This window comes from Pristiophorus japonicus, chromosome 1 (genome assembly GCF_044704955.1).
Source record: "Pristiophorus japonicus isolate sPriJap1 chromosome 1, sPriJap1.hap1, whole genome shotgun sequence".
Lineage (NCBI taxonomy): Eukaryota > Metazoa > Chordata > Chondrichthyes > Pristiophoridae > Pristiophorus > Pristiophorus japonicus.
Window position 1 is genome coordinate 65,562,936 of NC_091977.1, and position 26,671 is coordinate 65,589,606.

Genomic DNA, 26,671 nt, shown 5'->3' on the forward strand with positions numbered 1-26,671 from the left:
CTTCTTCTTCCGATATTTCGTTAGTTGTCGTACCTGCATTGTAAATCAACCTCGTTTCTTCTTCCCCGACCAAGAATGTCTGTGCAACCAGTGCTGCTGCCTCTAAGGTCAGGTTCTTGGTCTCTATGAGCTTTCGGAATATGCCTGTGTGGCCTATTCCTTCAATGAAAAAGTCTCTCAGCATTTCTCTCCTCAGTTCATCGGAGAACTCACATAAACTAGCCAACCTCCGAAGTTCCGCCACGAAGTCGGGTATGCTCTGGCCCACACAGCGTCTGTAGTTGTAGAACCTGTGTCTGGCCATGTGTAGGCTGCTCGCTGGCTTCAGGTGGTCTCTTACTAGTGTGCTCAATTCTTCAAACGACTTGCTTGCTGGTTTCTCGGGTGCCAACAGATTCTTCATTAAAGCGTATGTTTTCGAGCCACAGCTGGTCAAGAGATGGGCTCTTCTCTTGTCTGCCTTATCGTCGCCTAACCAGTCTTTGGTTACAAAGCTTTGCTGGAACCTTTCTATAAAGTCCTCCCAATTGTCTCCCGCATTGTATTTTTCATCTGATCCGTTGTTCGCCATTCTGTGGATTCTGTAATCCCGTAACCCGTCGCCACTGTAAGGTCCTGTCCCCTCAGTACAGATTCACAGGAGGCATGTAGTGAAGTCAAGGTCACTCTGGACCTGCACCTTTATTTCACAGCTCTGGAATGCTGCACTTGCCTGAGACCTGTCCTTATATACCTGTCTCTTGCAAGTGCACCCCTGGTGGTAAGGTATGCTGGTGATTACAGGTCATATCTTATTACAGTCATGTATAGCATGTTAGGATACAGTTATATATAATAATGTAAGATACATGACAGTGACAAAGAAGGAACAGCGATATATGTCCAAATTAGATTTTGCTTTCACAAGACTTGAAAAGTGTATATATTATTCGGAGAGGAACACTCGGATGAAGAGTCTGAAATTAATGCAAATCTGTTTCATAAAAGGTAACATAGAAACATAGAAACATAGAAAATAGGTGCAGGAGTAGGCCATTCGGCCCTTCGAGCATGCACCACCATTCAATGAGTTCATGGCTGAACATGCAACTTCAGTACCCCATTCCTGCTTTCTCGCCATACCCCTTGATTCCCCCTAGTAGTAAGGACTACATCTAACTCCTTTTTGAATATATTTAGTGAATTGGCCTCAACAACTTTCTGTGGTAGAGAATTTCACAGGTTCACCACTCTCTGGGTGAAGAAGTTTCTCCTCATCTCAGTCCTAAATGGCTTACCCCTTATCCTTAGACTGTGATCCCTGGTTCTGGACTTCCCCAACATTGGGAACATTCTTCCTGCATCTAACCTGTCTAAACCCGTCAGATTTTAAACGTTTCTATGAGATCCCCTCTCATTCTTCTGAACTCCAGTGAATAAAGCCCAGTTGATCCAGTCGTTCTTGATATGTCAGTCCCACCATCCCGGGAACCAGTCTGGTGAACCTTCGCTGCACTCCCTCAATAGCAAGAATGTCCTTCCTCAAGTTAGGAGACCAAAACTGTACACAATACTCCAGGTGTGGCCTCATCAAGGCCCTGTACAACTGTAGTAACACCTCCCTGCCCCTGTACTCAAATCCCCTCGCTATGAAAGCCAACATGCCATTTGCCTTCTTAACCGCCTGCTGTACCTGCATGCCAACCTTCAATGACTGATGTACCATGACACCCAGGTCTCGTTGCACCTCCCCTTTTCCTAATCTGTCACCATTCAGATAATAGTCTGTCTCTCTGTTATTACAACCAAAGTGGATAACCTCACATTTATCCCCATTATACTTCATCTGCCATGCATTTGCCCACTCACCTAACCTATCCAAGTCACTCTGCAGCCTCATAGCATTCTCCTTGCAGCTCACACTGCCACCCAACTTAGTGTTATCCGCAAATTTGGAGATACTACATTTAATCCCCTCATCTAAATCATTAATGTACAGTGTAAACAGCTGGAGCCCCAGCACAGAACTTTGCGGTACCTCACTAGTCACTGCCTGCCTTTCTGAAAAGTACCCATTTACTCCTATTCTTTGCTTCCTGTCTGCCAACCAGTTCTCAATCCACGTCAGCACACTACCCCCAATCCCATGTACTTTAACTTTGCACATTAATCTCTTGTGTGGGACCTTGTCGAAAGCCTTCTGAAAGTTCAAATACACCACATCAACTGGTTCTCCCTTGTCCACTCTACTGGAAACATCCTCAAAAAATTCCAGAAGATTTGTCAAGCAAGAGTGTATATTTAATACACTCGAGCCTTCATGTATTGCAAAAGTAGAAAATTGTAATACTGGAGATAATTCAATGCATTTCCCTCTAAAAACTATAATACACTGAAAGACAGAAAAAAGTAAATCTCTTTTCTGAAGTGGATACATGTTATCTTCGATACAGCTGATTTGGTAACTGCACACGACTGAATCCTTGCTTTAAATATTAAGTGATAAATTTCAAGAAATGCCAATTCTAAAAAAGGACAATAAAACAAAAGCACACTTACTTTTTGGCTTCGGCTACTGCCTCCATCAGTCGGCGAGCCGTTGCCAGGAGCAAGGCCACGGTGAGTTCGGCAGTGGCGTTGGTCAGGACGTCAGGGGTGTAGCCCACTCGGATTCCCCTTCAAACACAGGAAATGTGGAAATTAGTATTCCACATTGCAACATGCTCAGTGGTCCTGCCACTGTATACATTTAAAACTTGTCTTGTATATATTTTATGTATAAACTTAAAGCTCAGGAAGGATATGTCTCGTGCTTGGAAACGCAAGGTGGCCACCAGACAACAACCAATCAGCACTGCAGGAAGTGTCCTTTGTTCTTTATCCTCAGACTGCTTTCACGTCAAGCAGACCCCGTTCCTGAGCTGCGAGCAACATCTATTCTGGGCCTGTTATGTCTGTAATGCACTTATGAATGACTTCACGAGGCAATGTGTTGTACTCAAACTGTCGTGACCTTGGTCCTTTATTCGTAACTCCAGAGTGAGGCACAAGCATGGTGGGCAGCCTTTTATACTGGGCCCTGCACACCTATGCAGGTGACCCTCAGGTCTCCCACCGCAGTGCCCTCTGGTGGACAGCCTCTGCCATAGGGACAGGAAACCTAGGTCTCCTCCAGTTGCACCCTCTAGTGGTGCCAGCATAGTATATACACAGTGTAAACCTTATTGATAGTACATCAGGTAACAAGTCTCCATCTTATGCAACTATACAGTGACAACACAGAAAGTATATCTATAGTCTGCATATATAACAGGGCCAAGTCTTCGAGCTAACATTAACAGAGAGACAGATGAGTAAATAAGACACTGAAAGACAGATTCACAGTTATTCATCTGAATTGAATTCACAGTGACATCTGGACAAATCAAAGAGTAAAACGATATATAACAGGGGTGGTTGGGAAGCTACTAGAGTGAGCAAGAAAAAAAAGGCGGCATGATGGAGATTCTCTGGGATCTGTCATAAATGAGGGACAGGTTTGTAATGCAAAAGGCCACATACTGCTGAAAGGGCAGAGTGCATCATCTCAGGTGAAGGCATTTAGTAGTCATTATATAGAATTGTGCCATGCTATATGTGCTTTAGTTTGTTCAAATTTACTCGAATGTGCGGTGTTGGTATTAGTGTTGTATGGAACAACTAGGAGTGAAGCAAAAGTACAATTGGCACTGGCAAATCAAGAACTTAGAAGTCTTAAGGGTATGGGTTTTCTGCAGAAACAGAAATCTGAGAAGATGCAGAGGATGTAAAGAGTACAGCGATATTGTGAGGACACCTCATTAAAAGTACCCCAAACCCTTCACATGTTAGCTGTAAGGCTTACTTATCTGTGTAAAAATCCTGTTTATATTTTGCTACTTAGAGGGAATTTTCCTCTTAATATTCATTTAAAATTACTTCTTAAACTTTCAAGAACAAAAAACAAATGTGAAGTTCTGGTTACTTTTTTGTTTAATTCCCATCAAATTTTATTGGTTTTGTCTGAACATGGAGAAGTGACTGATCCTGACAGCAAGAATGAAATAAATTACAAGATGACTGAACATCCCATGTTTGATGAAGATCACTGAAGATCCCATGTTTGATGAAGATCACTGAACACTCCTTGTTTGATGACTGCAACTCATTTTAATTTGGCTCCCATACACTGCCAGGTTCTGCAGCTCCAGACCTCATGCATCAGAGCTGTCCACTAACGCAAGGATATTCAGTAAAAGACAAATGAGAGAGAGCAAAAGGAAAAACAAAATTACAATACTTTGTAACACCTTAATTTTTAAATGGGCTTATGATGGAAAGAGTCCTTCAAGATTATGTTATTGAACAACAGTGCATGAGATGAAAAGTATACCAAACATCACTCTGGTGAATCTGAATCATGTAAAATTAGATGTTTTTTTATTAATTGATTACGTTCATCAACAAGAAGGAGATTTGTGCTGGGCAGGAGAGGCGGGGGTGGGGGCAGGCATATCTTCCCATTTCAGGCACCCAGTGTCAGCATCACACATTCGCAGGGTACTTCACATGATAGATACAGAGTAAAGCTCCCTCTACACTGTCCCATCAAACATTCCCAGGGCAGGTACATCACGTGTTGGATACAGAGTAAAGCTCCTTGTACACTATCCTAACAACATGCCTCAGTCCCAACCTCAGAAGAGCATCACCTACTGCACCAGTTTGACAGTTTTCCATTTCCCACACCAGCCATCTTGTGGCTTCTAAGTGACATTGTCAATCAGTTCCTATGCCCACAAGGAACTGGATTGTGACTGCGCAACTCATTTCACATAAAGCTCTTATGGCCAGCAGGCAGGGAGATTTTCTTCCCATGGGTTTAGGCTGAATTTGAACCCAGGTCCCAGAGGTGAATGGCTAGGGTCTAATCCACTGTGTCACTCAGTTCAAAATTATATTTGTTAAGAGTGTACATATTAGATAACAATACTTCCAAATAAGGAAAATTGTCTTCAGACAATAAGCATTGCACATGGCAGCATAGTTTGTTAGATATTAAACTCTGCAACAATTATTTTGGTTAGTGAGGGTTTAACATAGTACCTCAGGGACTCTTTGTGTATGAAATCAATAACACTGAAATTTTATTTAAAAACATTTTACCTTTTTTTGATTTCTTCTAGAGAGAGATGATCAAACCCCACAGACATGGTGCTGATAACTTTCAGGTTGGGCCCTGTATCAGGAACAACCTCAAAATGAAACCAAGTTACTTTGGATTTCTGCACAATGTTTAATTAAACTTAACCTCAGAATTAAAAGTTTTCAACTTCTACTTGATAGAATTCTATTACAAATGATGGGATTTGTTATTAAAATTCAAGTCTCTAACTGAAGGACAGACAGTGAGCCTTGGCTCAGTGGCAGAATTTCCACCTCGGAGTTGGGAGTTTTAGGGTTCGAGATCCACTCCAGACAGTCCTGGAGATGAGCATTCTAGTCTCTAAATACTGGGTTGATATCCAGCGGGGTACTCGTATCAGATCAGAGTGGAGTGGTGATACCCCCACTAGCCAGTTCTCCTGGTAGGGAGTTGAGAGTCAATCTTATTACGGAAACAACCCAGAGCACAATCTGATGGATGTAAAAGTGGAGAAAATGGCTTGCCTCATGTGCTATAAGACAAAGAGGAAGAGAAGAACCACCAAAAGACAGCAAGGTCAGATCTGACCAGTATCATCCCATTTTGATGGCAACAGTCAGCTACAATCACAGTGTGTACAGCCTTATTAATAACAAAAACCAGCTACCCCCAATTGGTGAAGCCAGTGTTGGTAACTGAGTCATACAGACCCAAATGGTTTCAGGTTTGATCCCCAGTTAGCTAATCTCAATTTGGCAATGATATGTAGGCGCCCTGCAATTGGCCTCAGTCCCCCATGGACTAGGTAGGGGAAAATCAGCTGCTGATCACCATCCAGTGAGATGCACTGGAAATTCCAAATGGTGTGGCCAATAGGCAAGGACAGGACAGGATCTGGCTCAGCTGCATTGTCCACTTATGTTGAATGGCCACTTGTACAAGTTATTGGAGGGTGACCAATGTCCTAGTGAATAAATTCAATAACCTGTGAATTTAAGATTTGATTTTTTTTTAAATCCTACTAGTACCTGATATTTAAGAGCAATGGGCTGTGATAGGTTTGGTGATGAAGTCGCTTCTGGCCAGATCACCAGTAAACACAATGCAACAGCAACAATGTTTTAGTTAGGTCAGCCGCATGTTAAATACACAAACTGATTTGAACCAATTCTACATATGGTGTATTGGGTTTTCATAGAAAAGTGGGCGGAATCATGGAATGTGATACTCCAAACTATAATAAAAATCTTGCAAATTTCCATACACCCGTGTATTAAAGACAGAATTTACCATAATTCAATCACCATAAAGCAATGGTTCTAATTACAACTTTTATTTATATAGCGTATTTAATGTAGTGAAACGTCTCAAGGCGCTTCACAGCAGTGTTATAAGACAGAAGAGATAAATTTGACATAGCCACAGAAGAAGAAATTACGGCAGATGAAAAGAGGTAGGTTTTAAGGAGCGTCTTAAAGGAGGAAAGAGAGATAGAGAGGCGGAGAGGTTTAGTGAGCGAGTTCCAGAGCTTAGGGCCCAAGCAGCTGAAGACACGGCCACCGATGGTTGAGCAGTTATAATCAGGGATGCTCAATGTTGTGTATGGAGAAAGAGTCAGACTGAACACTGTGAGCTCAAAGTAAAGGGTGACCTTTGTCTTTTATTGCAGGTCTCCAGAGTGCCTCTCCAACCTGTGAGGCCTCCTTAAATACTTGTGCTCCCAAGGGATTATGGGATCCCTTGGGACTCCATGGAATGAGCCCTCTGGTGGCTATACAGAGTAAATACAAGTTCACATATATAACGACACTCCCCCTTCCCCAAAGTCAATAGTGTAGCTATTTACAATGTGAGTCGATCTGGGGCCCTTCTTGCCCGGGTTGATCGTCTCGGTGTGAAAGCTGGTATTGTTGAATCATTTGTTGGGCCCTCGCTGGGCTGCTGTGCAGCTGGCCTTGCTGGGTTGCTTGGTGTGTTGGGTCCTGCTGGGCTGCTGTGGATAATGGGTTCTGCTTCGTGGTCAATCGTGGCGCCGGTTGTCATTGGTGTGTTTGTTGGGGGATCAAAAAAGGTAGGGGCCAAGGTGGGTTGCTCAGGATAGTCCATAAATCTGAGTTTGATTTGGTCTAAGTGTTTCCAGTGAATGAGTCCATTTGAAAGTTTGACCCGAAATACCCTGCTCCCCTCTTTGGCCACGACAGTGCCGGAAAGCCACTTGGGACTTTGTCCATAATTCAATACAAATACAGGATCATTGATTTCGATCTCGCGTGATGCATTTGCGCTATCATGGTATGTGCTTTGTTGAAGCCGCCTGCTCACGACCTGCTCATGTAGATCAGGGTGAATTAACGAGAGTCTTGTCTTAAGTGCTCTTTTCAAGAGCAGTTCAGCAGGTGGGATCCCAGTGAGCGAGTGGGGTCTCGTGTGGTAGCTAAGCAGGACTCGGGATAGGCGAGTCTGCAGCGAGCCTTCAGTTACCCTCTTCAAGCCTTGCTTGATGGTTTGCACTGCTCTCTCTGCCTGACCATTGGACGCTGGTTTAAACAGGGGAGATGTGACATATTTGATCCCATTACGAGTCATGAATTCTTTGAACTCAGCACTGGTAAAACATGGCCCCTTGTCACTCACCAGGACATCGGGTAAGCCATGAGTGGCAAACATGGCCTGCAGGCTTTCAGTAGTGGCAGCGGACGTGCTAGCTGACATTGTCTCACATTCAATCCACTTGGAATACGTGTCTACAACCACAAGGAACATTTTACCCAAGAACGGGCCTGCATAGTCGACGTGTACCCTAGACCACGGTTTGGAGGGCCAAGACCATAAACTTAGCGGCGCCTCCCTGGGTACATTGCTTAACTGCGAGCATGTATTACATCTGTGAACGCAGGACTCGAAGTCCGCATCAATAACGGGCCACCACATGTGGGATCTGGCTATCACTTTCATCATTACTATGCCTGGGTGGGTACTGTGGAGGTCATTGATGAAGCTGTCTCTGCCCTTCTTGGAGACCACTACTCGATTGCCCCACAGAAGGCAGTCTGCTTGTATAGACATTTCATCTTAGCGCTGCTGGAACGGCTTAATCTCTTCCTGCATTTCCACTGGGACACGAGACCAGCTCCCGTGATTCACACAGCTTTTGACTAGAGATAATAAGGGGTCCTGGCTTGTTCAGGTTTTGATCTGCCAGGCAGTGACGGGTGATTGCTCACTCTCAAATGCTTCCATAACCATGGCTAGATCTGCGGGCTGCGCCATTTTCACCCCCGTGGTGGGCAATGGCAGCCTACTGAGAGCATCGACGCAGTTTTCTGTGCCTGGCCTGTGGCGGATGGTGTAGCTGTATGCGCACAACGTGGGTGCCCAACTCTGGATGCGGGCCGATGCGTTGGTATTTATCCCTTTACTCTCAGGAAACAGGAATATAAGTGGCTTATGGTCAGTTTCCAATTCGAATTTTAGCCCAAACAGGTATTGATGCATTTTCTTTACCCCATAAACACACGCTAACGCTTCTTTCTCAATCATGCTGTAGGCTCTCTCAGCCTTAGACAGACTCCTGGATGCATAAGCAACCGGTTGCAGTTTCCCAGAATCATTAGCTTGTTGCAATATACACCCGATGCCATATGACGACACATCACATGCTAGTACCAAATGCTTACATGGATCATACAACACAAGCAATTTGTTTGAGCATAACACAATTTTCTCGCTTTTACAAAGGCATTTTCTTGGCCTTTGCCCCAAACCCATTCATCCCCTTTTCATAGTAAAACATGTAGTGGTTCTAACAGTGTGCTGAAACCCAGTAAGAAGTTACCAAAGTAGTTCAGGAGTCTCAGAAACGACCGCAGCTCCATCACATTCTGTGGCCTCGGTGCGTTCTCGATTGCCTCCATCTTCGCGTTGATGGGCCTAATGCCGTCTGCTGCAATCCTCCTTTCCAAGAACTCCACTTCAGGCGCCAGGAAAACGCATTTCGAGCGTTTTAACCTGAGCCCCACGCGGTTGAATCGACTAAGAACCTCCTCCGGGTGCTGCAGATGCTCGACTGTGTTCCGACCTGTGACCAAGATATTGTCCTGGAAGACCACGGTGTGCGGGACCGACTTCAGTAAGCTTTCCATGTTTCTCTGGAATATCGCCACCGCTGATTGGGTTTCAAACGGGCCTCTGTTATAAACAAAAAGATCTTTGTGCATGTTGATGCAGGTGAGGGCCTTCGATGATTCCTCCAGTTCCTGCGTCATGTAGGCTGAAGTCAGATCCAGCTTCGTGAACGTCTTTCCTCCCACCAGCGTTGCAAAGAGGTCGTCGGCTTTTGGCAGTGGGTATTGGTCCTGCAGGGAGAAATGATTGATAGTTACTTTGTAATCACCACAGATTCTGACGGTGCCATCTCCCTTGAGGACAGGAATGATTGGACTGGTCCACTCGTTGAACTCGTTGAAATGATGCCCTCTCTTTGCAGCCGGTCTATCTCGATCTCTACCCTTTCTCTCATCATGTACGGTACTGCTCTCGCCTTGTGATGGATGGGTCGCGCCCCCGGAATTAGGTGGCTCTGCACTTTTGCTCCTTGGAATTTCCCGATGCCTGGTTCGAACAGCGAAGGAAATTTGTTTAAGACCTGGGCACACGAAGTGTCGTCAATGGGCAATAGCGCTCGGACGTCATCCCAGTTCCAGCGTGTCTTTCCCAGCCAGCTCCTGCTGAGCAGCGTGGGACCATCGCCCGGTACCACCCAGAGTGATAGCTTGTGCACCGCTCCATCATAGGAGACCTTAATGGTAGCACTGCCGATTACAGGAATCAGTTCTTTCGTGTAAGTTCTTAATTTCATGCGAACTGGAGTTAGACTGGCCTTGAGGCCTTGTTGCACCACAATATTTCAAAAGTCTTTCTGCCCATGATGACTGGCTCGCACCCGTATCCAGCTCCATTGACACCGGGAGTCCATTTAGTTCAACATTCAGCATTATCGGGGGACAATTCGTGGTGAATGTGTGCATCTCTGCCTCCTCGGTCGGAGGCTCTGGTTCGTCGTGATCCTCCGTGGATCTGTCCTCCTCTGCAACATGGTGGTTTGCACGTTTAACAGGATTTGCAGCTCGCCTGCACACTCGTTGGAGGTGTTCCATTGTTCCACAGCCCTTGCAAACTTTCCCTTTGAATCGGCATGAATGGAAACGATGATCACCCCCGCAGCGCCAACAAGGTGTTAATGGCCTTGCATTCATCACCCTTGATGGTGGACTCTGAGACATCTGCGGACGTGCAGCTGCAGGTATGTGAGTCCTGCCCTGTACGTTACAATTCGAAAACAACATCACTTTGTTCACAGTACTTGTAGCAGCACTTGCGTGCTGGGAGATTTGCTTCGTATTGTCACTGGTGGCAATGAATGCCTGGGCTATCACTATGGCCTTACTCAAGGTTGGGGTCTCTACAGTCAAAAGTTTACAAAGTATGGTTTTGTGGCCAATGCCAAGTACGAAAATGTCTCTGAGCATGTGCTCCAAATGTCCTTCAAATTCACAATGTCCTGCAAGGCGTCTTAGCTCGGCGACATAACTCACCACTTCCTAGCCTTCAGACCTTTTGTAGGTGTAGAACCGGTACCTCGCCATCAGAACGCTTTCCTTCGGGTTCAAATGCTCTCGGACCACTGTGCACAAATCGTTGTACGATTTCTCCGTGGGTTTCGTTGGAGAGAGCAGATTCTTCATGAGGCCATATGTTGGTGCCCCACAGACGGTGAGGAGGATCGCCCGTTTGGCAGCGTTCTCTTCCCCATCTAGCTCGTTGGCTACAAAGTATTGGTCGAGTCACTCCACAAAAGTTTCCCAATCATCTCCCTCCGAGAATTTCTCCAGGATGCCCACTGTTCTCTGCATCTTTGGGGTTACTATCTGTATCTCGTCGCCAGTTGTTGTGTATGGAGAAAGAGTCAGACTGAACACTGTGAGCTCAAAGTAAATTGTGACCGTAGTCTTTTATTGCAGGTCTCCAGAGTGCCTCTCCAACCTGTGAGGCCTCCTTAAATACCTGTGCTCCCAAGGGATTATGGGATCCTTTGGGACTCCAGGGGATGAGCTCTCTAGTGGCTGTACGAAGTAAATACAAGTTCACATATATAACACTCAAGACAGCAGAATTTGAGGAGTGCAGACATCTCATGGGGTTGTGAGGCTGAAAGAGATTACAGAGATAGGGAAGGGCGAGGCCATGGAGGGATTTGTAAACAAGGATGAAAATTTTGAAATCGAGGTGTTGCTTAACTGTGTAGGTCAGCCATCACAGGGGTGATGGTGCGAGTTAGGACACGGGCTGCCAAGTTTTGGATGACCTCAAGTTTACGTAGGGTAGAATGTGGGAGGCCAACCAAGAGTGCATTGGAGTAATCAGGTCTAGAGGTAACAAAGGCATGGATGAGGGTTTCAGTAGCAGATGAGCTGAGGCGGGGATGAGACGGGCGATGTTACGGAGGTGGAAATAGGCGGTTTTAGTTATGCCACGGATATGTGGCCAGACGCTCATTTCAGGGTCAAATATGACTCCTAGGTTGTGAACAGTCTGGTTTAGCCTCAGATAGATGTTAGTGATAGAGATGGAGTCAGTCGCTAGGGAGCGCAGTTTGTGGCGGAGATCAAACACAAAGACTTTGCTCTTCCCAATATATAACTGGAGAAAATTTCTGCTCATCCAAAACTGGATGTCAGACAAGCAGTCTGACAACTTAGAGACCATAGAGGGGTCGAGAGAAGTGGTAAGTGAGGTGGAGCTGGGTGTCGTCAGAGTACATGTGGAAACTGATGCCGTGTTTTCGGATGATATCGCTAAGGGGCAGCGCACAGGTGAGAAATAGGAGGGGGCCAAGGAGGCAACGATGCAGGAGTGGGAAGAGAAGCCTTTGCAGGAGATTTTCTAGCCAATATTTAGATAGATAAGAATGGAACCAGCCCCAATTGCAGTCCCACCCAGCTGGGCGATGGTGGCGAGGCGTTGGAGGAGGATGGTGTGGTCAACTGTGTCAAAGGCTGCAGACAGGTCCAGGAGGACGAGGAAGGATAGTTTACCTTTGTCACAGTCACCAAGGATAAAGTAGCCGAGAGGTTATGGTACTGAACTAGCAATCAATGTTCCCTGTAAGCTGCATTTTGTTCTGCGTGGCCTGTTTTGTTTAATGAGCGGTCCTTTTAAATTTCTGCGCATGTGCAGTATTTACAGTATTTACAATGGGCGGCCTGCACAGGACTTTCCCTTAGAGAGAACATTGCTAGCAACCCATAGCAAGTTGTGAAATTAGATTCAATAAATGTGGTAATCTGTTGGATGACACCAGAAATAATGACCGTGGAAGCTATCAAATTATTGTAAAATCCCAATTGGTTCAGTAAAGGAACCTGCCACCCCAATGGTTCTGGTCCAATATATGTGAATCCAGTCCTACTATGTGGTTTATTCAATGGGCAATAAATACTGCATTGTATCATTGTAGTTCTGTTATTGGACTTGTAATCCAGAGAGTGCAAGTTCAAATTCCACCATGTTAGAATCATAGAATCTTTGGAAGGAGGCCATTCAGCCTATTGTGTCTGTGTCAGCTCTTTGAAAGAGCTAGCCAATTAGTCCCTCTCTGCCACTCTTACCCCATAGCCGTGAGAATTTGAATTCAGTTTTAAAATCTGGAATGAAAATCTGGCATCAGTAAATGTGACCACGAAGTTGTAGGAATGTCGTCAAAATTAATTGCCTTTCAGAGAAGAGAACATGCCGTCCTAATTCGGTCTGGCCTATATGTGACTCCATACCCACACTAACATGGTTGACTCTTAACTGAACTCTAAAATACCCTAGCAAGCCACTCCATTGTCTCAAACCGCATCACCTTCTCAACGGCAACTTGGGATAGGCAATAATGATCACATGCCAGTGATGCCCACATCCTGAGAATTCATTTAAAATGTAAAAAAATAATTCAGTGTTGCTCACATTCCAAGAAAAATTTTTTAAAAAATACAATTGGATGAATCATGGAACCATTGGTTTGTGGCAATGATGAAAAATCCCAGAATCCCAAAACACTGCGGAAAATCCCAGGATCGCTTGAAATAAAAACTGAATTTGACCCATTCGGTCACCATAAACCTTAATGTCTTGTGAAAATGTATTGACAAATGAAGATACTGAGCAGGAAATGACTCACTGAGCGTGCTATGAATAAAAGACATCATTACACATCTCAGGTTTTGAAATTTTAACAACCACAAATCACCTCAATACAGAGGTTGTATAATCATACCTGCGGCATCTAAAAGTTCCTTGTCTATTTTCTCGGTCAATAAACAGTACAATCCATGTGCTCCAGCAACTCCTTTGAGCAGTGTTGAACGAGGGACGGGGTCATCAGAATCCCAATGCTCAACATCACAGCTGAAACACAAGTAAAAAGACCAAAATTAATCCATTAGGCGTCAGCTGTGGCTCAGCGATAGCTCTCTCACCTTTGAGTCAGAAGGTTATGTCTTCAAGTCCCACTCCAGAGACTTGAGCACATAATCTATACTGACACTTCAGTGCAGTACTGAGGGAGTGCTGCATTGTCAGAGGTGGCTTGGATGAGATGTTAAACTGAGATGCCATCTGCCCTCTCAGGCAGACATAAAAGATCCCATGGCACTATTTCGAAGAGGAGCAGAGGAGTTCTCCCTGGTGTCCCAGCCAGTATTTATCCCTCAACTAACACCAAAAAAAATTATTTGGTCATTATCTTGTGGTTATTTGTGGGAGCTTGCGGTGCGCAAATTGTTTTCTACAGTACAACAGTGGTTACATTTCAAAAATACTTCATTGACTGTGAAGTACTTTGGGACATTCTAAGGTTGTGAAAGATGCTGTCTTAATGAAAAGCTAACACTGCCGGAGAACGACTCTGGGAGGGGTGAGTGCCTGAGGGTTGCAGCTGACAGGTGTTAACAGAACCGCAAGTTTCCAGCATTTTCAGTTTTTATTTCAGATTTCCTGCACTTGCAGTTTTCTTTCTATTTATCCCTCCTATTTCTTTACTATTGCATGTGTGAGTGTCCTGCCTCCTGCATTTTTCACTGCCCTCTTTAACTGTTTCCACGTCCTTTCCATAGAATCATAGGATGATACAGCACAGAAGGAGGCCATTCAGCCCATCATGATCATTAATTAATTAATCTTATTCCCCTGCTCTTTCCCCAAAGCCCTGAAAATGTTTCTCCTTCAAGTATTTATCCAATTCCGTTTGAAAGTTATTGTTGAATCTGCTTCCATCCATTCAGCCAGTGTATTCCACATCATAACAACTCGCCCCTTATGTTGCCTCTGGTTCTTTTGCTTCTGTTTACTGACCTTTCTGCCATTGGAAACAGTTTCTCCTTATTTACTCTATCAAAACACTTCATGATTTTGAACACCTCTATCTAATCTCCTTTTAACCTTGTTTGTTCTAAGAAGAACAACTCCACTTTCCCAGTCTCTCCATATAACAGAAGTCCCTCATCCTTGGTACCATTCTAGTAAAGCTCCTCTGCACCCTCTAAGGCCTGGACATCCTTCCTAGAGTGTTGTGCCCAGCATTGGACATAATACTCCAGCTAGGGCATGTTGGTACATGAGGGAGAGAGAGATGCCCTACCCTAGCAACAGTCAAGAGAGAGTGAATTACAGATCACCCTAGCAATGGCCAGTGTTCAAGATTGAAGGAAGGCCTTAGTATGGTTATAGTAGTGCCATAATAGAATGTTGAGATTATAGCTGTTAACGGTCACAATAACAAGACACTGCAACTTACATGAAAGGCTGTCAATGTACGTATGTAAACTTGTGTGCATAGGAATCAGCGGAAGGACTCTGCATTCACAGGGATTACCATATAAGGCAATGCCAGTTCCAGTTTGATCAGGAGAAAAACAGTGTATAAAAAAAGCAGCTTTTGTGTTAAGTTTTAGAAGAGAGAAACATACATTCAAATCTGCTGTCAAAACTCTGCTTGGAAATTGCATTATACTCTGAAGAAATTATATTCTGCTTTTAGATTATTTTTTCTACTTTAACAGAAACAAAGTGATTATAACCATAAGACTGAATTTGTTACTATTCAAGTGAAGAACGGTAGATTGTTTAAAATAACAGGGCCTAACCAGTGTTTTATAAAGGTTTAGCAGAAATACCTTGCTTTTGTACTCTATGCCACTATTTATAAATCCAAGTATCCCGTAAGCCTTTTAAACACCCTTCTAGACTTGTTCTGCCATATTCAAAGACTTGTGTATGTACACCTCCAGGTCTCTCTGTTCCTGTAATCACTGTAAAATTGTACCATTTATTTTATATTGCCTCTCTTCATTCTTCACATCAGAATACATCACTTCACACTTCTCGGTGTTAAATTTCAGCTGCCACGTGTCTGCCCTTTTCACCAGTCTATGTCCTCCTAAAGTCTATTATTATCCTCCTCACTGTTTACTACTTTTGCAAGTTTCGTATCATCTGTAAACTTTAAAATTATGCCCTGTATACCTAAGTCCAGGTCAATATATATATTAAAAAGAGCAGTGGTCCCAATTCCAATCCCTGGGGAACACCACAGTACACTTCCCTCCAGTCTGAAAAACAACCATTCACCGCTACTCTCTGCTTTCTGTCCCTTAGCCAATTTCATAACCATGCTGCCACCGTCCCTTTAATCACACGGGCTTCAATTTTGCTAACAAGTCTATTATGTGGTACTTTATCAAACGCCTTTTGAAAGTCCATGTACACATCAACCACACTACCCTCATCAACCCCCTTTATTTCTTCAAAGAACTCAATGAACTTAGTCAAACTTGATTGACCTTCAACAAATCTGTGCTGACTTTCATTAACTAACTCACATTTTTTCAAGTGCCAATTAATTTTGTCCCAGATTATTCTCTCTAAATGCCTCCTTAAAAGTCAGGCTGACTGGCCTGTAGTTGCCGATTTTATTTCCCTTTTTTGAACAGGGGTATAACATTTGCAATCCTTCAGTCTTCTGGGACCACTCCCATATCTAAGGAGGATTGGAAGATTGTGGCTAGAGGCACCACAATTTCCACCCTTTAGCAATTTTTATTCTATTCAATTTCTCTACTAGCTCCTCCTTTGGTGTGACATTGGCAGCATCCTCTTCTTTAGTGAAGACAGATGCAAAGTACTCATTTGGCTCATTTACCTCTCTTTCTGTGACAGGAGTCAGCATTCCTGACGGTCATCTGTTCCCTCAACTTCTGCCCTTTTGTATTATTCTATTCTGCTGAGGGGTTTAAGCTCATCCAACAGTTCTGATGAAGGCTCCACAGCTGGAATTTGACCCTGTGTTTTCTCTTTATAAATGTAGACAGCCCTGCAGTGTATTTCCAGCAACTTAATTGGAAAAACTAACCGTTTTAGTTATCCATCTATTTGCTGCTGCATTTAAGTTTGTCTCCCTCTGCTGGATGGTGGCTGTACAACAAGTATTCCCTCACATGCCACTGCACGAAGTCTTGGTCAGAATTTCTTTGGGGGTTCTCCCGATCGGTTGCTTCGACTTCTGCATGCTCTGTGATGCTGGCGGTTTCCAAAGTGGAGCAGACTGGGCTGAGCCTGGGGTAGGCACAGGCCAACTGGAACACTGCAGACCAAGCAGGAAGCTGGTGCCAGGACTAAAGGGTCTTCAGAAGTCTTGGGAGCAGCTGATGATCAATGGTAGAAAATTCTCTTCCCTAGAACAACATATGGAACTCAGGCCTTCCCATCAGGATGGGGAGCATAGCTCTCCTGGTTCTGCCTCCTGGTTCCAGTGTAAGCCCCTGCTATGGGTGAGTAAATGCTGAGAGGGCCAACAGACTCACAATGTACCGTATATGCTGTAAACCATTAAACAACGTATGGAGTAGATTGAAATTGAACAACCACATTAAAAACAAGTTATATCACCTTACTGATGCTTCTCTCCAACTAGCTAATAAGGGATACACAAGATTTCCATCTTAACTCTTTTTCTTACAAAAAGAAAATCACCTCAACCACAACAATCTTGAAATACGGAATCTGTGGTTCAAAATGGAAACCGATCCTGTCACCCAGCACAGTGTACTACCCAACTGGCCATACCAATCTGAAGGATTTTTCAGCTTTTCAAAAGAAAGCTGCGTTACATAAACCATGGCACTACATCAGTCATCAGAAAAAAGGCGAAGAACAAACTTCTATTTATATAGGCCCCGAAATTCACAGTCCTGAGAAGGACCGTTACTACCCTTTTGCGGCAGCCATTCGTCAAAATCGCCGCTTTGGGCTCAACTGGCCACCCCAACATAAATTCGGCCTGGGAGGTTTTGCAGCATTGTGGGCCACCGCCGCGATCGACTGACTGCTGTGGTGCTGTAGGACTTGCGGCAGGAGTGACGCGATAAAATTACGCACCGCTGCTGCACCGCCCCCGGACCCATTTTCAGCGTTAAGAAGCCGGCCCTTTAGCTGACGGTGCCCCCGCCAGCTTTTAGGGCCGGTGCAGAGTGGCAGAGATCTCGGAGCCATGGGAGCGGAGAGAAACAAGAAGGTAAGATCCAAACCTGAGGATGGGTCGGAAGCTCCCCGGAGTCCTCGAAGTAATAGCAGCTGAGTCGGTCTCACCGAGAAGTCTGGTAGATCATCGAGGGGGAGATCAGCGAACCCCGGATGGGGGGGGAGATCAGCGAGCCCCGGATGTGGGGGGGGAGATCAGCGAGTCCCGCACGGGGGGAGATCAGCGAGCTCCGGGCGGGGTGGGGGGGGGAGATCAGCAAGCTCCGGGCGGAGGGGGGGAGATCAGCGAGCTCCGGGCGGGGGGAGATCAGCGAGCTCCGGATGGGGGGGGAGATCAGCGAGCCCCGGATGGGGGGGGGAGATCAGCGAGTCCCGCACGGGGGGAGATCAGCGAGCTCCGGGCGGGGGGGGGATCAGCGAGCTCCGGGCGGGGTGGGGGGGGGAAATCAGCAAGCTCCGGGCGGAGGGGGGGAGATCAGCGAGCTCCGGGCGGGGGGAGATCAGCGAGCTCCGGATGGGGGGGGGAGATCAGCGAGCCCCGGATGGGGGGGGGAGATCAGCGAGTCCCGCACGGGGGGAGATCAGCGAGCTCCGGGCGGGGGGGGGATCAGCGAGCTCCGGGCGGGGTGGGGGGGGAGATCAGCAAGCTCCGGGCGGAGGGAGATCAGCGAGCTCCGGATGGTGGGGGAGATCAGCGAGCTCCGGACGGTGGGGGAGATCAGCGAGCTCTGGGCCGGGGGAGATCAGCGAGCCCCGTGGGGGGGGGGGGGGGGGGAGATCAGCGAGCTCCGGACGGGGGCGAGATCCCGAAGCCAGCTCCGCATTGCTCAGCAACAAGTCCAGGAGCCTCTTCAATGGACTGGAGGAGTTCAGCAAGAATCTGAACTCAAGGGGACGGAGAGAGGAAGAGGGAAAGAGAGAGGGTGAAAGAGAGAGAGAGAGAGAGAGAGAGAGAGAGGAAAAGGAGCAAAAGAGAAAGGATGATAGAAGTGAAGAAAGGGAATGAGAAACAGAAAGAGAAAATTTGATTGGGAGATAGAGAAATAGGAATAGAGGAAGAGAAAAGAGGGAAAAAACTAGAGAGAGAGAGAGAGAGAAATAGAGATCCTGAGATTCACAGAGAAAACGGAAATCTCAATCCAGGGGTTCAGACTGGAAACGTCGCCCCAGCTCAGCATTCCGCGCGGTAACAAATGGGAATCTGTTCCATCTCCGCCACCTTCAGGTTAGATCCAAGGTTGTCCCATCCTCTGTCATCAAACTACAGTATGCAGACGACGCTTGCGTCTGCGCACTCTTGGAGGCCAAGCGTCAAGCCATTGTCAATGTGATAGATTCACAGAGCACACACTACACACAAGTCTTTAATATGGCAGCAGCTCACGGAACTCTCTCGAAGTCTGTGGAAGCCTGCTTCTTGTCAGGTGACCTGACTGTTATTAAACACTCTGGTGCAGTAACACAATACGTCCAGTGTGGAGCCTCAGACATTACACTTCTCCCTCCTTAATGAAGAAGTTATTATAACAAACAATCATCATACATAGCTTGCATAGTTATACATACCAAAGGATATGGACTTATTTTCCCATATTTATAAATTTAGCTTAACCACTTGTTTTCTGTTTCGAAGAGGATACATTTTCTCTCGAACAGAACCTTCCAAACATGGTATCAAATTTAAACTCATTTGAGGCTGATCCTGAGGAAAGTTTTCCTCCAAGGGATGTCCTTGATTTCCATTTGAACTCACTCTAACTTCGACTGTTTGTTTTCCAGACTCAGACTCAGACTTAAATTCTGATTTTCTCTTGGATTTGTTTCCAGTACATTGGATGTAGGATATGCTACTGGTGTATCAAAACTATCTGGTGAGTCAGAAATAATTGAATCATTCCCATTTCCAACTCCTTCCATGTCTGTAGATAAAATATGATCAATGTAAACAAACCTAACCTGTTCATGATCAAACATCTTGACCAAATATGTGCGAGGACCACATATCTTCGCCATTCTTCCTAGTAACCACTTTAACCATTTATGGTGATGGTACTTCACTCTCACCTTCTGATTTAATTTTACACTTCTCTCTTTTACTCTACCTCTATCATGATTCTCTTTCTGTCTTAATTGTGTCTCTTCTACGGACTGTGCCAAGTTCGGTTTTAACAACGAGAATCTGGTTCATGGCTGTCGTTTGAGAAACAACGCTGCTGGTGTTCTACCAGTAGTTGTATGAGAAGTATTACGATACGTAATTAGCCAATTTGTGATCCAATGAGAACTGTCGCTTTTTTGGATTTGGATCCAACATTTGTTTGATGAGGGCACGTTTTACAATTTGTGCAGTGCGCTCTGCTGCGCCATTCGAAGCAGGGTGGTACGGTGGAACCTTGGTATGTTTCACACCATTTTTGCTCATGAACTGTGCAAATTCTTCTGAATGAAATTGTGGTCCATTATCAGAAACAATTTCTTCTGAAGAAAATAAATTTTGCAAAATGTTTGCTGTTTTACTTGTTATTATTTTCCCCATTGGAAACACCTCGACCCACTTCGAATGGCTATCAATCACAATGAACAATTGTTGTCCTTCTAGCTCAGCAAAATCAATATGTAGCCTTTGCCACACCCTGGGAGGCCATTTCCATGGCTGTAATGGTACTGATGGTGGTTGCTTGCTTACCGATTGACATGCCATACACTGACTCACGATGTACTCTATATCTTTATCAAGACCTGGCCACCATAAGTAACTACATGCAAAACTCTTGGTCAAGCACATTCCCAGGTGCTGATCATGGAGGTCTCCAAATAATTTGGACCTGAATTTATTTGGTCTAACCACTCTTGCACCCCACATGATACAATCTTTATCGACTGATAATTCATTCCTACGAATGAAGAATGGATGAATATCTTTGTCTGTTACCTGGTTTGGCCATCCATTTGCAATATAATCAAACACCTTTGACATCACTGGGTCACGTTTGGTTGCTCAATTAATCTCTTCAGCTGTGACTGGCAGATCATCAATGTATGAAAAATAGAACACTTCTTCCCTATCGGGTGTAACTTGTGATGGGGAAGGTAATCTAGACATAGCATCAGCATTACTGTGATCAGCTGATCGCCTGTATTCAATATCACATGTATATGCTGACAAAATCAAAGCCCATCTCTACATTCGGGCTGCAGCTAATGTTGGAACTGGGGACTTTGGATGGAGGATTGCCGTCAGGGGCTTATGTAACGATGGTAAACTTACAACCATACAAGTATTTGTGGAACTTCTTGACCCGAAAAATTAATGCCAAAGCTTCCCTTTCGATTTGCGCATAATTACTCTCACTGGCACTGAGAGTGCGTGAAACAAAAGCAATTGGTCTCTCTTCCCCACTACGTGATACATGAGAGATCACTGCCCCAAATCCATACGGAGAGGCATCACATGCTAGCCTGATCTCTTTAGATATGTCATAGTGTACTAACATGGTGCCCTCTACCAATTCACTTTTACACTCCTTGAATGCTGTATCACATTCTTTTGACCAACTCCAATGGACCTGTTTTTTCAATAGTTCATTCAGTGGATGTAATACTGTAGCCAAATTTGGTAGGAATTTCCCATAATAGTTCAAAAGACCCAAAAATGATCGAAGTTCAGTGACATTCTTGGGAGTGGGTGCATTTCTGATTGCATCCAGCTTTCCCCTGGTTGGATGTAAACCATCTTTGTCTACTCTGTATCCTAAGTACTCCACTGAGTTTTGAAATAACTCACATTTACGAGCAGACACTCGTACTCGGTGCTTCTCTAGCCATTTGAAGATTTCATTCAATATGTTGTTATGAATTTGTCTATTTGGTGCTGAAATTAGTATGTCATCTAAATAACATACTACTCCTTCAATACCTTGGAATATGGCAGGGGCGGAAGACACTCCAAATGGTAGCCTATTAAATTGGTATAGGCCTAGATGTGTATTTATAGTCAAGCATGACTTGGACTTCTCATCTCGTTCAAGCTGTAAGTAGGCATTCGTAAGATCTCATTTTGAGAAGATCTGACCACCTGTCAGTGTTGTGAACAAATCTTCCATATTCGGCAATGTATTGGGGACATTACCCTCTAGAACCTGGTTTACGGTTACTTTATAATCACCACACAATCTTACCTTACCATCGGACTTAATTACAGCAACAACGGGTGTAGCCCAATTACATCGATCTATCTTAGAAATAATGTTCTCAGTCTCTAGTCTTTTGATTTCTTGCTCAACTTTCTCCTTGAGTGCATATGGTATGGAACATGGCTTGCAGTAAACCGATCTAGCGTCCTTCTGTACCCTGACACTCGCCTTCAAGCCTTGGATCGTACTGCCCGTTTCGCAGAACACCTTCGGATAATTCTTGATAACATCATCCGTTGATGCAAATCTCGCTTCAACACGGAAAATCTCACTCCAATCCTAGTAAGGCAGGCTTGTCTCCTGTCACTACTATTAGAGGCAAGCTCTGAACTTGATCCTTGTATTTCACCGGGACGGTGATACGACCTACCACAGGAATGTTCTCTCCCAAGTACCTCGCAGCTCTATCTTGGATTTCCCCAATGGGAAATCATGCAATTTGTCGAGGTATAGCGATTCCGTTCATCATCATCATAGGCAGTCCCTCGGAATCGAGGAGTACTTGCTTCCGTTCCCTAAGTGAGTTCTTTGATGGCTGAACAGTCCGATACGAGAGCCACAGACCCTGTTACAGGTGGGACAGACATTCGTCGAGGGAAGGGATCGGTGGGGCTGGTTTGCCGCGCGCTCCTTTCGTTGCCTGCGCTTGGCCTCTTCACGGTCTTTGCGTTGAGACTCAAACAGCTCAACACCTTCCCGGATGCACTTTCTCCACCTCTGTCTTACGGATGTTAAGAGTAAGGCCCATGCTTTCATATGCCTCAGTGACTACATTGACTATATCCTGGAGTTCAGCCTCTGAATGTGCGCAGACGCAGGCGTCGTCCGCATACTGCAGCTCAACGACAGAGGTTGGGGTGATCTTGGACCTGGCCTGGAGGCAGCTTAGGTTAAACAGCTTCCCACTGGTTCTGTAGTTTAGTTCCACTCCAGCGGGAAGCTTGTTGATTGTGAGGTGGAGCATGGCGGCGAGGAAGATTGAGAAGAGGGTTGGAGCGATGATGCAGCCCTGTTTGACCCCGGTCTGGACGTGAATTGGGTCTGTAATGGATCCGTTGGCAAGGATCACGGCCTGCATGTCATCGTGAAGCAGGTGAAGGATGTTGACAAACTTTTGGGGGCATCCGAAATGGAGGAGGACGCTCCAGAGACCCTCACGGTTGACAGTGTCAAAGGCCTTTGTAAGATCGAAAAAGGCCATGTATAAGGTCTGGCGCTGCTCCCTGCACTTTTCCTGCAGCTGTCGCACTGCAAAGATCATGTTCGTTGTGCCCCGGAGGGGACGAAATCTGCATTGTGATTCCGGGAGGAGCTCCTTGGTCACAGGGAGAAGTCGACTGAGGATTCTGACGGGTTTAGACAGGTTAGATGCAGGAAGAATGTTCCCAATTTTGGGGAAGTCCAGAACCAGGGGTCACAGTCTAAGGATAAGGGGTAAGCCATTAAGGACCGAGATGAGGAGAAACTTCTTCACCCAGAGAGTGAAGTTGTTGAAGCCAATTCACTAAATATATTCAAAAAGGAGTTAGATGTAGTCCTTACTATTCGGGGGATCAAGGGGAATGGCAAGAAAGCAGGAATGGGGTACTGAAGTTGCATGTTCAGCCATGAACTCATTGAATGGCGGTGGAGGCTCGAAGGGCCGAATGGCCTACTCCTGCACCTATTTTCTATGTTTCTATGACAACTTTCCCAGTGGCTGATAGCAGGGAGATTCCCCTGTAATTGCCGCAGTCGGACTTGTCCCCTTTTTAAAAAAGTCACAATCACTGCGTCTGAGATCTCCCAGCCTGCTCTCCTCCCTCCAGATGAGAGAGATGAGGTCATATATCCAAGCCAACAGCGCCTCTCCGCCATACTTTAGCGCCTCAGCAGGGATTCCATCCGCACCCGTAGCCTTGTTATTCTTCAGCTGTTTTATGGCGTTGCCCACCTTGTGCAACGTTGGAGTTTCACTGAGTTGGTGGCGGGTCGCATGCTGCGGGATGAAGTTGAGAACACTCGAGTCAAAGGCAGAGTCTCGATTGAGGAGATCTTCAAAGTGCTCCTTCCAGCGAGCCCTGACAGCCTCGGTCCCCGTTCTTGGCCAGGAGTGGGGGTGGGGCCTTGGGAGTTTGGACCGTCGGTGGCCTTGACTGCAGTGAAGAATCCTCGCATATCGTGGCTGTCGGCCAGTCTTTGTATCTCCTGTGCTTTTTCCACCAACCATCTGTTCTTTAGGTCCTGGGTTTTTTGTTGGACCTGAGCCTTGAGCCATCTGTAATGCTGTTTTGCAGCTCCCGAATTGGGTTGTTGCTTGAGGTTCAGAAATGCTTTGCACTTGCGATCTATTAGTTCTTTGATCTCCTGATCATTTTCATCAAACTAGTCCTGATGTTTTCTGGTTGAGTGACCAAGTGTCTCTTCACAGGCACTGGTTATAGAGGCCTGGAGGGGAGACCAAGCACTGTGGACATTCAGCATCTCAGGGTCATCAAGGCACGCCAGATTGGCTGTGAGGCGCTGGCTGTATAGGGCTCTCTTAGCTGGGTCTCTAACCCCGGCATTAACTTTTTTGTGGAACTGCTTCTACTGTCCCCTCTGTTTTGGGGCAATGTTAATGTTGATGATGGATCGGATTAGGCGGTGGTCCGTCTAGCAGTCGTCAGCTTCTGTCATGGTGCGGGTGATGCGCACATCCTTGCGATTCCTGGCTCGGATGATGACATAGTCAAGCAGGTGCCAGTGTTTGGAGCGAGGGTGTTGCCACGACTCCGGTACTACACTCATGGATGCACCCATGTCGACTTCCATGGGTATCTTGAATCTCGCAACATCTATGTGGATTATGATGCTTTTCGAATCGCTCATGCTCCTGATGATATTTAACTCTAACATCTCCTTGTCCTGTTGTTGTTCTTCCATGCTATGTAGTCTCTTGGGATTTCTACTCATAGCTTTGAAAACTGGACTCATAGCTTTGAAAGCTGGTTTACTCTTCAGTCGGCATGCTTTCGCAAGATGTCCAGTTTGCCTGCAGAAGAAACACTCTGCCTTCACATATGGACAACTTTGAGCAATGTGTTGTCCTAAACACAGATAGCATGACTTCAATGCTGTTACAATTTCCAGCTTCTGAGACTTTGGGCCCCCATCACATTTTACTTTGAACCTGCAGGCGATTCACCTCGGTTGTCTGACGACTGAAAATAGTATGAAATTCTCACGAATATTGGTCGGCCATGCTCATCGACCTAGCTGTCTGACAAGCTATATCAAAAAGCAAGTCAGGCGTTGGCAATAACTTTCTTCTGATCGCATCATTTTTCATCCCACAAACAAAATGGTCCCACAATGCTCGGTTCTGAAAGTTTCCGAAATTATAGTGAATAGATAGCTTTTTTAATGCTGTAATGTACTCACTGATATTTTCATTGGCCTTCTGATTTCGTATACCAAAACGATAGCTTTCAGCAATTTCCAAGGGTACGGGGTTGCAGTGCTGTTCCAGCTTAGTTAAAATCTCCTTAAGCATTGTGCTCTTTGGCAAATTTATTAGCGTTTCATGCAACTCAGGCCCAGCTTCAGTTAAGAAAATCGTTCTTTTTCATTCCAACACCGCTTCTGGTCTGCATTCTCTAGGACTTCGATTATGTTATTTGCAGTGAAATACATTTCTAGCCGATCCACATACACTTTGAACCTTTTCTGGTCACGTTTATATTCCCTTAAATGCCCCATCACTCCCATAGGTGCAGCCATTTTGACTCTGGCAGTTCAACAGTGTGCTCGTAATTTACCTTGAATTTGTAGCTGTAATCAAAACAGAGAAGCTCTCAGTCTCTCTGTCAGCTGGTTGCATCCTTCACCAACAAAATTTTCAGCTTTATATTATCTGAAATATCCCACCCTCGTCGCCATTTGTAATAGGTTCACAGAGCACACACTACACACAAGTCTTTAATATGGCAGCAGCTCCCGGAACTCTCTAGTAGTCTGTGGAAGCCTGCTTCTTGTCAGGTGACCTGACTGTTTATTATACACTCTGGTGCAGTAACACAATACGTCCACAGTGTGGAGCTACAGACATTACAGTCAACACCTTCACCAAGGCATATGAAAGCATAGGCCTTACACTAAACATCCATAAGACAAAGGTCTTCTACCAACCTGTCCCTGCCAAACAGCATTGCCCCTCGGTTATCAAAATCCACGGTGAGGACTTGGACAACGTGGACCATTTTCCATACCTTGGAGCCTACTATCAGCAAGGGCAGGCATCGATGACGAGGTCCAAACCGCCTTCAGTGTGCCAGTGCAGCCTTCAGTCACCTGAGGAAGAGAATGTTTGAAGACCAAGATCTCAAATCTGGCACCAAGCTTATGGTCTACAGGGCAGTAGTGATACCCACCCTCCTATATGGCTCAGAGACGTGGACTATATACAGCACACACCTCAACACTGCCTCCACAAGATCCTGCAAATTCATTGGGAGGACAGACACATCAATGTCAGTGTTCTCGCCCAGGCCAATATCTCCAGCATCGAAGCACTGACCACACTCGACCAGCTCCGTTGGGTGGACCACATCGCCCACATGCCCGACACGAGACTCCCAAAGCAAGTGCTCTTCTCGGAGCCTCGACACTGCAAGCAAGCCCCAGGTGGGCAGAGGAAACGCTTCAAGGACACCCTCAAAGCCTCCTTGATAAAGTGCAACATCCCCACCAACTCCTGGGAATCCCTGGCCCAAGACCTCCAAAAATGGAGGAAGAG

General features: G+C 45.5%; 1 protein-coding gene across 2 annotated transcripts in view; it reads right to left on the minus strand.

Moving 5' to 3' along the window:
* The window catches only part of LOC139264324 (glyoxylate reductase/hydroxypyruvate reductase-like), a 110,291-nt gene that overhangs the window by 34,820 nt on the left and 48,800 nt on the right, over positions 1-26,671 (minus strand). The window contains exons 1-4 of one of the 2 annotated variants that reach the window (XM_070880598.1): positions 26,065-26,130; positions 13,464-13,594; positions 5,164-5,236; positions 2,539-2,655 (exon numbers count right to left, since the gene is read on the minus strand). In XM_070880598.1, the coding sequence (XP_070736699.1) occupies positions 2,539-2,655; positions 5,164-5,236; positions 13,464-13,594; positions 26,065-26,084 (341 nt within the window). In that variant the 5' untranslated portion in view covers positions 26,085-26,130. Of the gene's footprint in view, positions 1-2,538; positions 2,656-5,163; positions 5,237-13,463; positions 13,595-26,064; positions 26,131-26,671 lie in introns of those variants that run through there. The other variant, XM_070880608.1, reaches the window with a different exon arrangement.